Raw genomic sequence first — 13,406 nt, 5'->3', positions numbered from 1 at the left:
CTACGGTGTCACCTTATTAAAAAAATACATTACGCTATAAACAAATTTATTTCTGTTTTATAATCGCAAAAAGAGAATAAATCAAAGGAAAACACAAAATGTTAAAAGTAGGCTCAAATTTAATATAAAAGCAAGCCTGCAGTGATTTGTACCCCAAATTTAGAGTTAAAGTGATTTTTTTTTAATGGCGTAATGGTTGTTTCTTTTACATGTTGACAAATACTACTATTCATTATCCCTATTATTATTCATAAACATTTGGAGGAAACAGATTATTTCAAAACATTCAAAGGATCTTATACATTCTATCATAATTTAGGACATTGGATATGTCTAAAGCTTGAAATATTATGAATCACGGTGGACACTAAACTTCCTCAAAATGTAAGTTTGTATGTTTTATTATTTAAAATCTCTTACCACAACCTTTTAAAAGCCTTGTGTCATTTCCAGCTAAAAGACATTCAACAAAGAGAAAATACAGTCTACATCTGAATGAAGCTAGAGTGAAGTGTTCATACCCGTGTATGCATATTGAACCAGGACCCACAATGCATCAGGGTCAACGCCCTCAATCTTCACCTCATCTTGCTTTGCCTCCCGCACATCGCTGGTGAACATGGCTGCAAAGTAGTCCGACACAGATGAGAGTACCAGCCTGTGTGAAGCGAGAGTTTATGTTCAAGTCAAAAAAGCAGCAAGGAGGAAGGAAGCCTGCTATTAGAAAAGATAAAGCTCTTAGTTTGAAGCAGCATCACTTAACAATACATATAATTATGAATTACATTTCATAACAATAACCACTATTAGCAAAATGAAACGGTTTGTGAAAGTGAAACAATTGTGGAGGTCTTTCATGGCAGAGGTTGGCGTTTGCATCACAAATAAAACAGCTTTATTTAACAAGAGTATGTTTCTTTTTTTTGGCCTACCTGTGCGCAGGTATCCTTCTGTCTCCAGCCACGAGCGTGACATCACATAGCTGCCGGCTTCTCAAGTAGCCCTCCATCTTGCGGAATGTGATGTCGGCATGGGACAGAGTGGTGAACAAGCTCTCCTCAGGACATGCACACGGCTCCATCGACACGCCTGAGGACAGCGTGGCGCTGCTGTTGGACGTCCTGGGCCCCGCACAGCAAAGACACATAGAAGAGGGAAAAAAAAGACAATTTCTGAGTTCATTTGATGCTAGCTGCTTTGTCTCAGCTTTGTCTTTCCTCCACATATCATTGTGCGATGGTACTTAACCTTTTAACAAGACTAAAGATGCAGAAGTAGACAAAAGCTCTTTCATGGTCCAATTAGAAGGGATAAACAGCGAGATAAACATATCACACTTAAAAGAGAAGCTGCAAATTAAACTGCACTGAGATCCGAGCCTGTAAGATATGCATTAACTCATGCTCCCTAATTTTCCACCCACACTCCTGATTTGTGGAAACAGGAAGGCTTCAGTGGAAAAGATGAAGCATGGTGCTGTTTACACATCCAGTTGAGCTGATGAGATGTGTGCGTGTGCACATGTAGGTCACAGATAAGCAATGAAGTATAGCTACCAGGTGAATCATCACCCATCATGGCTCCCAAGACAACATTTCATTGATGAGCATTAAGGTGTGTGTTTTTAATTTAGTACTCCTCACAGCACAAAATGATGAGAAATGAACTGATGCTATCTTTAGAGATGTTTGAAATCGAAAAGCCAGACGCAGCAGAATGGACAGATCAAAAACGACACTGAAGATGACTAACAATACATGTATTTGTAATTGCATTTTTTGGTAAGGAACATTCGGTATGGTGCAGAGGCATAGCAAGTTCCCACATCGTACACAGGAAGTGAGAGACGGGGAGTATAAGTTATACTGAGTAAACCAAATACAGTGCAGCCAAGCCTTTGGCTGGTGATACTGCCAAGGAGAAGCCAGAGCTTGAAAACCCTCTTCTGTCGTTAAAGTCTCCTGTTTGGGAGCACTTTGCTTTCTCTGTGAAATACATAAACGGACATAGAAGGCGGCGCTTTTTACAATAAAGACATTTAATTTCCTGAAAATGAAAGAATAATTCACACTTGTTCAAACAGCTACTGATCCACTTGCCTGCATTGTTGCACTTTCCGAAAAAGAAACGTTGTAAATAGGCCTGTCACGACAATACATTTTGCTGGACAATAATTGTCTTACAAATTATTGCTGATAAACAATATTATTGTCAACATTATTTTGAGACCATCTTTTTTTATTAATGTAATGATAATACATGGCATAATAATGCGAGTAGACCAAATCAAAAGCAATAAACTTAAAATTTTCAAGAGCATTTAACATTATAATTGAAATGTCAAGAGATTTTAAATAAAATAAATTAAACAAACAAATAATAAAATAATAAACAAACAAAAAAGACAAAAACACCCCAATGGAAATAACATGGAGCCAACAAACATGCATGCACATGTCAATTTATCGAGGCCGGCAAAATTATCGAGTTTGTTTTTATTTATCGTGCAGTTAATTGATTTATTGATTATCGTGACAGGAGTAGTTGTAAACTATTACCTATTATATTTATTTATTTGTGTTTGTTTTAGTTTTTATTAGATACATTTATAGGAGAATTACCTGCTGGCAGTTTGTAGTTTTTATGTTTCATTTAAAAATCATTTAAGTTGTTTAAATAAATGCTAAGCTTTTCTATGTTTTGCATTTTGTTCCTTACTGGACCAAAAATGAAGCAAAACATGACCTTAAAACAAGTACCAAAGTATTCCTACCTGAATATGAAAATATGATTTTATTTTACATCTGGATTAGATACCAAGGAATTCAATGAGTTGTAATCCTTTGTTTTCTAGGTCTTTGTATCTTCTTTTAACCACTGCTAAGCAGCACCAAGGTTACACCACATCTGCCTCATTTGTCATGGTAACCAAACATTGCTATTTAGCTTTGACATTTCGTGATGGTATGAGCAAAAATATCACTGTTTCACTGTATTATAATTACAGCTAAGCCTGTCACGATAATCAATAAATCAATTAACTGCACGATAAATTTTGAAAACTAATTATTGCTCCCTCAATATATTGCGTTTTTTCAAATAATAATTAATTAACTAGAGATTAATTAATTAATAACTACATTTTCTGGATCAGTCTTTGATATTTTGTAGAACCTGTTGGAAACTTGTCCTGTATTTTTTTTTCCAAGTGCTCTGACCATTTTTTGTGGAGTTATATGTACAAATGCAGATAATGGTCCTATCTCGCATTGTTAAAGGATCCTTTAAAAAATTCCTGGATCCAGACTGTCTTCCGGATCACCCCCAAAATGTAATCAGTTCTTGCATATCCCATTTCCGACAATTCCGGAAAATTTCATCCAAATCCATTCAGAACTTTTCAAGTTAATTTGAAACAAACAAACAGACAAATCAAAACATAACTTCTGCTCTGTGCTTGTCGGAGGTAATAAATGATCGCTGGCCTATTATTAGTCAGCAAATATTGAAAGACAAGTTATATGTAGTATTCTGGTCACTATGCGTCAGTAAAGTTATCAGACATGACGTTAGATTAGATTACCTTTCACACTGCATGGAGACTGGCTAATGAGCTGGTAGTGCCGAGCCGACATGCCACAGCTGAGATCTATTGGGAAAAAAAAGGTTCTCATCTCATTCAGTGGTAAGTTTTTGTCTCCTTTGTCCTCCTGCCCCATTCCTGACTGAGAGTCCATTTTATTTTCATTAGGTTATTTTTGTGTTTGTTTAATTTATTATGCTGTTTGTTTGTTTGTTTGTTTGTTTGTTTAATTTGACATTCCAATTACAATGCTAAATACTCTTGAGAAATTTAAGTTTATTGCTTTTGATACGGTGTACTTGCATTATTATGTCATATATTATCATTACATTCATGAAAAATTGTCTCAAAATAATGTTGACAATACTAAAAACATGGCATTATTCCATGAATGAAAAAATGGTCTCAAAATAGTGTTGACAATAATATTGTTTATTGGCAATAATTTGTTATAATATAATATAATTATATATATATATATATATATATATAAATAAAATATTTAAAAAACAACAACTATTTTAATGTTTTCCCATAATTCATTTCGTCTGAGCAGAGCATTTCATTGGAGAACAGCAATGCTGCCTCTGTCCACCAGGGGAGCCCAGAGCCCAGCGGGAGGCTGATAATTACATGTGTATTTCTTAGGTACAGTATACCTTTTGAGTGTTAAGTTGCTGCGTGATGAGTTTAGCGTTTTTTGTAAGATGACACCGTGACTCAGACTGTTATATTGAGTAATGATCTACTGCAATTTCCAATGGGTTGACAAGCTTGTTTTGAGTGCACTGATAGCTTGTGATTGGCTCCTGGCAAAGAAAGAGCTACCGTTTCCTCACTGACTAGTCGCAGCACAGTATTTAAGCAATTAGTAGTCTTTCTGAAGTAAAGGAGCTGTCACAAGATTAAAATTTAGCCATAAATTAGCCGCACCGCTGTATTAGCCACAGGATTCAAAGTTTAAGAAAAAAGTAGCGGCTTACACAACGGAAATGATTGTATGTACAGTTTAACAGACTGTATGAATGCCTTTACATGAGGACAACCACAGCAATTCCCCCACAAAGATTTATCACCTAACGCTGCAGGCACTCCACAGTTTAGAGAATGTTTACAGCAGCTGTAGGGGAATCCCTTGAACTTTATTACTTCAGCCCCATTTCTCACATTATTAATGCTGTGAAAAACTGTTCAAATGCAGACAAAGCTCACATCTGATGTCTGGTAGTGCCTCTACTGCTCTCCACTAGTCTCTCATCTTTGTACAATTTCAGCATCGCTCATCCATAGTTAAGTCCTTTCCAATTCAGCACATCTGCCCATCATGCACCTGGGCACTTTACGCTTGCATTCCTTTCCGAGCTGACACCTCTACTGGGAGCCTTCTTGGCAAGTTTGAGTCTTTTTGTGCATGTGTTCAGAGGGATGGTGGGGCTAAATAGTGCCTGAGGAGGTGCTTTGAAGTGGGCAAAGGCTGCCTTCCAGTCCCTTTTAATTGAACCAGGCTGGCACTCAGCATGAAGACATTAAGAAAGACAGTCCGTGGCAAAACAAGACCATTTTAGACAGAGATTCTAAACTGGCACACTCTGTAGAAATCTCATGCATTCCCCCGTGGTGAACCTTCGAGCCTGATGAACCTGCAGGCTCATAGTTAATACACATTGGCTGTGTCTCAAATCAAATACTTCTGTCAGCACACTTCAATTGGTATACTAGGTACACCGTGCACTTAGTTCCTAAAGGTGTTAATTAAACATTGCTGTCCCAAATCGATTAATTTCGTTGCACTCTTACGAAAAACGATTATCACTATATTTATCCGCTTCCTCTTCTTTTCTCCTTTTTAAAGGTAATTGTGAACCACAACCACTTGAGTTAGCTCCTCCCCTTCTGCTATGTCGCCAAAATGGCGATGATTGAGGGTGGTTATGGTCATCGTTTGTGGTGTATTGAGTGCAACATCTGCGTACTGATGGCGCATTGCATTTGCTGTATATCTTAGTGTGAACGCACTTATGCACTCAGAAGTGTAAGCCTGAAAGTGTGCGAAATGAGACACTGCCATTCAACTTAATAGCTCTCCTTTTCAACTGCGTGGGACCTACACGCCTCACCAGGGTGCTACTCATACTTACATTGCTAGTTGAGTCAATCCGTAACAGCATAACATTTTAACATTTGAGGATACAATGGTGGCAAAACACACGCACAAACATTAGCTGACCTTGTTTCTGTGCCACATCTCTAGACACTGCTATATTATACTCCACCCACCACTTCGTTGCAGTGCTCCCTTTTCTTGCAGCCCTCAATCTCTTCCCAAATAAAAATGATATAATATTTCATTAAATGTCTTGACATGAATACAAATAATGATGGGGTGGACTACTGTCCAGTTTCCGCTACGTGTAATGGATCGTGGTGGTGCGCCACGGCTCAGTAAAAGCCGCCACACCTTCAAAATGTTTTTTTTTTTACGTGATTAGCTGGCGACCAGTCCAGGGTGTACCCCGCCTCTCGCCCGAAGTCAGCTGGGATAGCATACCCGTGACCCCTAGGGAGGATAAGCGGCATAGAAAATGGATGGATGGATGGAAACAATGTTAAAATAAGTAATACAGTGTAATACAGTATTCTATATCAGGGGTGCCCATTATTAGCTGACAAGCGCTAATTGTTAAATCATTAGGTCCATATGTTGGTATAAAAAAAGCATTAGAACCTCAGTTTTCAAATGCCCCAATTTTTGTATGATTATGCACATTTTTGGGTGCCTGGGATGTATTACTTAGATTTACAAGGTTTCCAATTGGAAAAATTGTTTCCAATTTTGTATGATTCGGTTTTAGACAGACCCTTTGAAACAGATTACGGTAATAACAAAACCCAAGGTACCACTGTTCAATGATTCTACAGATGAGGGAACAAAGATTATGTATGCACAACATCATATGACTACCTACAAGGACCAGACGTTACACTGAACCACATGATTACATTCATCACATAAAAAGTTGAAAGAAAGACAACCGTTGCATGTTAAACTGCATTTAGACTCCCACAATCCACACATAAGAGAGCAAAGAAGGAACCTCCCAGAAGGGGTGTGATTAAAACGAGAGAGCTTGAGAAGGTGGAGCTGAACCTTCTGCAACTCTGGGATTCTACAAGCATACCTTGCCATGTTTTCATTTTGGATTCTGTTACCCGAGTATCATAACATAGAACTCACAGAAAGAGAATGACACAGTGAACGACGCCCATACTTTGGCTCCAAATATACACACTCAGCTGCACATGCAGTATATATAAGCTGAAAAGAGGAACACATCTTTGTGTTGGTATGGCAACCACAACATGTGCAGGAACAAGGCTATATGCATGCACAATACCCACTCAGCCTCTTTTTGTGCCAACATCAGTAATTCCTTTTTGTCTGCCATAATAAGAATTATGTATGAGTGCACTACATAAATATACATGGCATTTTCCATCCATATGGCTGTGATTCTCTTTGTTGCCATCCATGACAGCTACCACTGAATGCAGTTTTAGACTGAAGGCCACACTAATGCAACACGCAATATCAAGCAAGCATTCAAGCAGTCACTGAGGGACCTCTTTTAGTGTTCCTGAATCAGTTATTAAACCAATAACAATCGCAGTGCTTGCGTTTATTTGCAAATCCCATGTTCATTTCGTATTGTAGCAAAGACTGGATAGCAAGGCTCATTAGGAGAGGGGTTGAGAGGAGATACTTGAGTGTGTGGCCCACAAGCTGTGCGAAAGGTGCTCCATTTTTCTGTCACTCCGTATTTATTGATCGGTCCTCCACCACCTCATCACGTCTGCACAGCCCCAACTGGCTGAATTCCATTTCACTTTTTACTAGGATTAAACAGACCCATCAGCTTACAGTTATTTGAATTGTAGTAATTGACAACTCAACAACACAACACACAATGACTCATCCCAACTCTTCTCTGTAGGAATGGAACACCGCAGAGGTTTTCAAAGCGTGGCACTGTCAGCCTTCCCTCAGAGAACACAACAATAGAGTAATAATAACTGTTGTCCCCCTACAGTTCTAATACCCCACGAAAAACTGATTTTCTGGAGCATATGTTGTGACGTTAATCTGCTCACCCCAGACTTTGTTTACTCTCTCACATGTAGAAACTACAAAGAAATTAATTCTGCCTTTAAATATAACTAAGGTGAGCAGGTTTGGAAAATATGTTTTTTATTTTTCTCAAGCTATCTCCCAGGGAGTCCTGCCTCACAATTTGAAAACCCTTGCAGTAAGGTAATATCGTACATCCTTGTGTAAAAGTAACTTTCAAGGAAACAAATGCACAAGTTTAACCACATATGTAAGCGTTTGACTAGACTCTGACCACCGCCTCATACCTGCAGGAGCTGGAGTCAGTGTCCGGGTGGTTGTTCTCTTCACTGCTCGCCGCCACCGCCTCCCCGTTTACGCCAACGTGAGCGGACGGCTCGGGCACCAGCTGGAGCACCGGGGCCTCGCCGGAGGGCTCCATGTTCGACACCGGGCGAGTGCGGCGACGTGGCTGCGGAGAAACCCACGCCGCGGAGGAGCTTCTGCACTCTGGCTGGCTCGCCGAGCGAGGGCAGGAGCTCCCGGTTGCTCCAGCTCCACCCGAGCTACTCCGACTCCCCGACAGATCAACAAACTTTCTGCTGTTGCAAAGGTTAAACCCGGTGCTCCCGCTAGTTACCAGCCCGTTGGTGTTGTTGACGCCAGCGGGAGTCGAGCTGTCACCGCCACTAAACGAAGGTCCCGCTGAGGAGTTGCCGACCGTTCTCCTCCCGGGGAAGTAGTCTCTTAGCGGCGGTGAGTGAGGCGGAGGGACGGCGGGGTGACCGAACCACCGCCATCGGATCCGGAGGATCTGCTTGACATCGAACTCCTTCCGCGAGGAAGAACTCGAGCCGCCACTCGACATAGCAGGGAGTGAGGCGGAGGAAATGGCGGGAGGAGCGCTCCTCGGTAACGGCCACGGCGACTGGGGGAGCCCGAATGAACACAGCAAAAGGACCCGGAGAGAGGAAGGGAGAGAGGATGGTGAATGGTGTCAATGCCTCTCACGCACAAAACTCACAAACATCTGCTTCAAGCCGCATTTTGTTCAGCATTTATTGTGCAATTACACTAAACAATTTTTCTTCTGTTGTACATGAAGTGGTAAATATTTATTAATATTTTTAAAACATTTTTAACGTGCATGCACTGAAGTCCTTCTTCCAAACCAAGAACACAGAACTGAATAGGACTGTCATGTCCCCATCCACCTTCATAGAATACCCTGTCTTGTTTGGTGGACATCATGGTGAGCAGAATCCAGAAAAATTGTATTCTAAACATGCCCAGCCATTAATTGCTGTAATAAACGGTCCAAAAGACCAGATTTCTCATTTTTCATGTTCCCCAAAAACAAAGACACTGGTTGTTGTAAATTAACAGGACAGTGTACAAGACTCACAAAGTGTATATTGTGTGGGACTCCCTCACAATATAGCTTAAAGCGAATTTGTTTCTCTGGGTGATTAGTTGAATACACGGCAAGTCAGTGATGATGATGATTCAGGCTATAGTCTATCAAATTTATTAACAATGGCAATCCTGAAATAAGTGTTGCATTGGAGCTGACAGACCTATTTAATTCTAGTGTCCTTGTTCCAAACCATGCCAGTCTTGTATTCAGCCAAACAAGATCCCATAGCTGACCTTGCTTACTGCTAAATTATACCACAAATTAGTTGAGTCTGAACCATCAGTGACCATGGTTGCAGCCTAGTGGTGCACTCCATTTTCGGTAGTCAATCATAACATAACAATACTAATTATAGTTATTCAAATTTGTTTTTTTTAAATCAATTTAGATTTTGTCTGATTTAATAAATTGTGTTTTATTTCTACCTATTTTGTTTTGTTACTTTTCTCCCTTATTTTAAATTTTAATTTAATTATTTAGTTAAATTATACACATGCAGGTATGTATGTGTATATGTACAGTATATACAGTATGTGTCTATATTATTATTAACCTTTATTAAACCAGATAAAAACCCGTTGAGATCAGGATCTCTTTTACAAGGGTGACCTGGCCAAGAGGTAAGCAGCACACGTCACAAGTGATAGATGTACAAACCTAAGGAGGTGACAATATACGATGTATATGATTACACATACTGTAAAGTGCAGGTGTTTTGTGATAAATACGTAAAAGCTATTAAAAAACAAAGGCACTGTTCTGTGGTCTCACGCTCTTCGTCCAACAGCAAGGAACGAAAGGCTCCAAAAGGGATGAGTTCTGAGAGCTTTAGTTCAGCCTGTAAAAAAAAATCCACGCTGTGGGGCCTGCAAAACTGAATGCTCTCTTCCCCGGTTCAGTACTGACACGAGGAACAGCGAGATGGAGGATGTCACAAGATCGCAAGGTATAGTGACTTAAAGTTCTCTGAAGTAACGTACTTAAATATGTTGGGACTAAGCTAAGCAGAGCCTTATAAATCAAGATCAGCCAACGCGTATACCTGTGCGCACTTAAAGAGGGCAGTCTTCCGCTTCCGGCGCGGGCGGGCTTCTTTCCGGCTGTGGAGGCGTCTCTGGGCCTGCCGGTTTGTGGCCCCCGGTACCCGTCTGCCTTTGTGGGGTGTGATCTCTCGCTGGTCTCAGGGGTTGGCAGTCCTCCGGCCCGCTGGCGCCCTGTCCTTGGCTGGGATTGCCTCTCTTCGGCCCCTTACTGGTCTTCCCGGGGGGGGGGGGCTCTCTGGGCTGGCTCTTGGGGCACTGATCTTTGTGCTGCCTGCCCCTATGGGCCTGGTGGCCTTCTGGCGGCCGGGGCCCGGCCTTGCTATTTGGGGCGGGGCTCTCTGGGAGGTGGAAGGCGGCCCCTTTCCTTTCATGCACTCTCAGTGACAATCACACGCCCACACATTCCTGCACCTTTATATATATATATGAAGTCTTCCTTACATACAGAGATACCTGTACATGTGCACACTCACAGTACATACGTACTTCCCCACATTACTCACTGAGTTATCCAGGGTGTTATTATGTTGTTGGTTTTATTACAGCGACGGTGATTTCAGCAGTATGACTATATATATATATATGTGTGTATGTGCGGTATATATGTGTATATATATGTATATATATATATATATATATATATGTATATATATATGTATGTATGTGTATGTATGTATGTATGTGTGTATATGTATATTTTTTTTTTACAATGATGTGCATTACAGTAACTTTGATTCTATTCACTATCATGGATAATCATTTCATTACTACAGTTATGTGTGACTGTTTCAATGCGGTATTATCATGGTGATCACTATCATAATTCATCATTTCATGACTGCTATTGTGTGCGACTGTTTCAATGCAGTATTGTCATTGTGATCACTGTCATAGTTCATCATTTCATGACTGCTATTATGTCTGATTGTCATTGACAGCTTTGTCATTGCGGTTGTTGATATTGATTTGTCCTTTATCCTTGTTCGTCTTTATAGTTGTCACGGACATTTATTTGCTGATGTCGTTCTGTATGTTTCTGTTGTTCTGTCACAATTGTTGTTGTTGCTGCTGTTGTCCTTGTCTCTTGTCTCTCTTTTTTTTGTTTTTGTCCCCCCCCCGTTTCCTTTTCTCTTCTTCTCTGTCCCCTCCTGCTCCGGTCCGGGCGCTCCAAATTTGCTTTATAACAAGCATCAAGGTCGAATAAATTTTGTATGACAGGGGAAGTGTATATCACACTTCTCTCTGGCAGAGTAAATCTGTTGAGCACTTGACGGCATTTAGGTATACAATTCTATCTGCTTTAAAGGCTGGACAGGACAGGGGGAAAAAAAAAAAAAAAAAAAAAAAAATTTGTATTTATTTGCAGCCCCACAATGGCAGTGAGCACGCAGCATCTTGAGAGCGTTTAACAGCGGCTTTAATGAGCATCTGTCAAAAAGAAAAAAAAAAAAAAAAAAAAAAGAGGGCAGTCCTGATTTCACATATAAGTCACAATGATGTGTAAGGCGGCCATCACCAGTGACAAACCTAAAGGCACTGTGATAAACAGTGTTTAAGGATTGGAGACACTTGAGAGGAGCACCCATATACAGCACATCTCCGTAATCAATCAGAGGGACAAATGTAGCTGAAACAAGCAGTTTCCTGGCTCTGAGCGGAAAAACAAGTTCCATTTCTATAATAGAACCCGAGTTTCACCCTGAGTCTGGAAACTAACTTTGCTAAGTGTGCTTTAAAGGAAAGCTCGTGGTCAAGAAGGAACCCCAGGTATTTGTAATTAGAGACCAGCTCAATGGTGTTACCCTGTAGCGTTACAACAGTTGGTATATTGACTGGTAACACGCTAGAATTTGAAAAGACCATGAGCTTGTTTTTTTTCTGTATTTAAAACCAATTTCAGGATCCTCAGACGAGACTGAACAACATTAAAAGCAGTTTGTGAAAACTCAGAAGCCTGAGTTAGTGAGGGTGAACAGCAAGAAATAATGGCATCATTGGCATAAAAATGATAAAATGCGTTTGACACATTTATACACATCATATACAGCGCCCTCCATAATTATTGGCACCCCTGGTCAAGATTTGTTCTTTAGCTTCTAATATATATATATATATTTTTTTTTCCCCCCTCCCCCCCCTTTCTCTTTCCAATACAGCACATGACTACAATTATTCATCACTATCGTGTTTTATTTCCTTCACATTTGATAAATAGTTTTTGCCAGGATACAGACCTCTTCTCATTTAGTGACAAACCCCCCAACATCCCACAACCCCCCATTCCTCTTGTACAAAATTGTTACTTGTCCTATGTTTTATGTATTGTTTTGTATAACCCCCCCACGTATGTAAATAAGCACAATATTTGCAAAAAAAGACACAAACACAACACAATCTAAGCAGGGAGTTTCTGTATGATCCTAATTCCAAGATAATGGTGATTATGCAGAGTCACCAAACAACAGAGTGAAACATTGAATTAGTATTGTAAACATTATTTAAATGTAACAATTAAACAATAAATTAATTTTGCCTTTGATTTTGTCTTAACAAAAACACAAAAATTGGAATCAATTTTACAGGTCTTAAAATAGAGTGGTTGTCTTACATCCAGGGTTGTTTGACAGTATATTTGGGTCAATACAGTATTTCCATCTCTAACCAATATATTATTATTAATTAGAAGGCAGAATTTTGCACAGTAACAGGTCGTGTATTAGACCTCAATAGATTGTATAGGTGTACCAGTGAATCTATAATATCAGTTGAAATCACTCAGTGTACTCACACTAGGCCAATCATACTTTTCTTGGGCCCAATTCACACCTAAAGTCTGCCATGCTTGGCTGGTGTGAGTGCCCTGCACTCAAATTTGGTGTATTTCCCCTCCTCTGGCACGACTGGAAGAGGTGGGTCAGAGCACGGCATGGTTGCACAATGTAGCAATTTGATCCCACCTTGCCAGTTCTTAATAATAACACTTTTCATAATAGAAATAAAAAGAAAGACTCAAAAGAATCCACACTGTCAAAATCCACGTCACAATCGCTCACACGCAAATACGGTACATTCATAGCCATTATAAAGACATGCTATTTAATTATGCGATCGCTCATCATGGAAGGTATAAATGATAACCAGCACATTGCACAAAATAAATAATCAAAACAACATCAAATAAGACGGGAAATAATCCACAAAGTCAGGGATATTGCAGTAATTGCAGCAGTGCACAAGCTAACAGGCCGAAGCGCAAAT

General features: G+C 40.0%; 1 protein-coding gene across 3 annotated transcripts in view; it reads right to left on the bottom strand.

Annotated features, from left to right (window-relative positions):
- Nucleotides 1-13,406, bottom strand: part of klhl5 (kelch-like family member 5) — a 54,775-nt gene that overhangs the window by 18,106 nt on the left and 23,263 nt on the right. For 2 of the 3 annotated variants that reach the window (XM_054779236.1, XM_054779237.1), the window contains 2 exons: nucleotides 933-1,121; nucleotides 522-658 (listed from right to left, as the gene is read on the bottom strand). In XM_054779236.1, coding sequence (XP_054635211.1) covers nucleotides 522-658; nucleotides 933-1,121 — 326 coding nt within the window. Of the gene's footprint in view, nucleotides 1-521; nucleotides 659-932; nucleotides 1,122-7,996; nucleotides 8,583-13,406 lie in introns of those variants that run through there. The other variant, XM_054779238.1, reaches the window with a different exon arrangement.

The sequence above is a fragment of the Dunckerocampus dactyliophorus genome, chromosome 6 (genome assembly GCF_027744805.1).
Source record: "Dunckerocampus dactyliophorus isolate RoL2022-P2 chromosome 6, RoL_Ddac_1.1, whole genome shotgun sequence".
Lineage (NCBI taxonomy): Eukaryota > Metazoa > Chordata > Actinopteri > Syngnathiformes > Syngnathidae > Dunckerocampus > Dunckerocampus dactyliophorus.
Note: the sequence above shows the minus strand (reverse complement) of the source record. Positions and strands in the feature narration are given on the sequence as shown.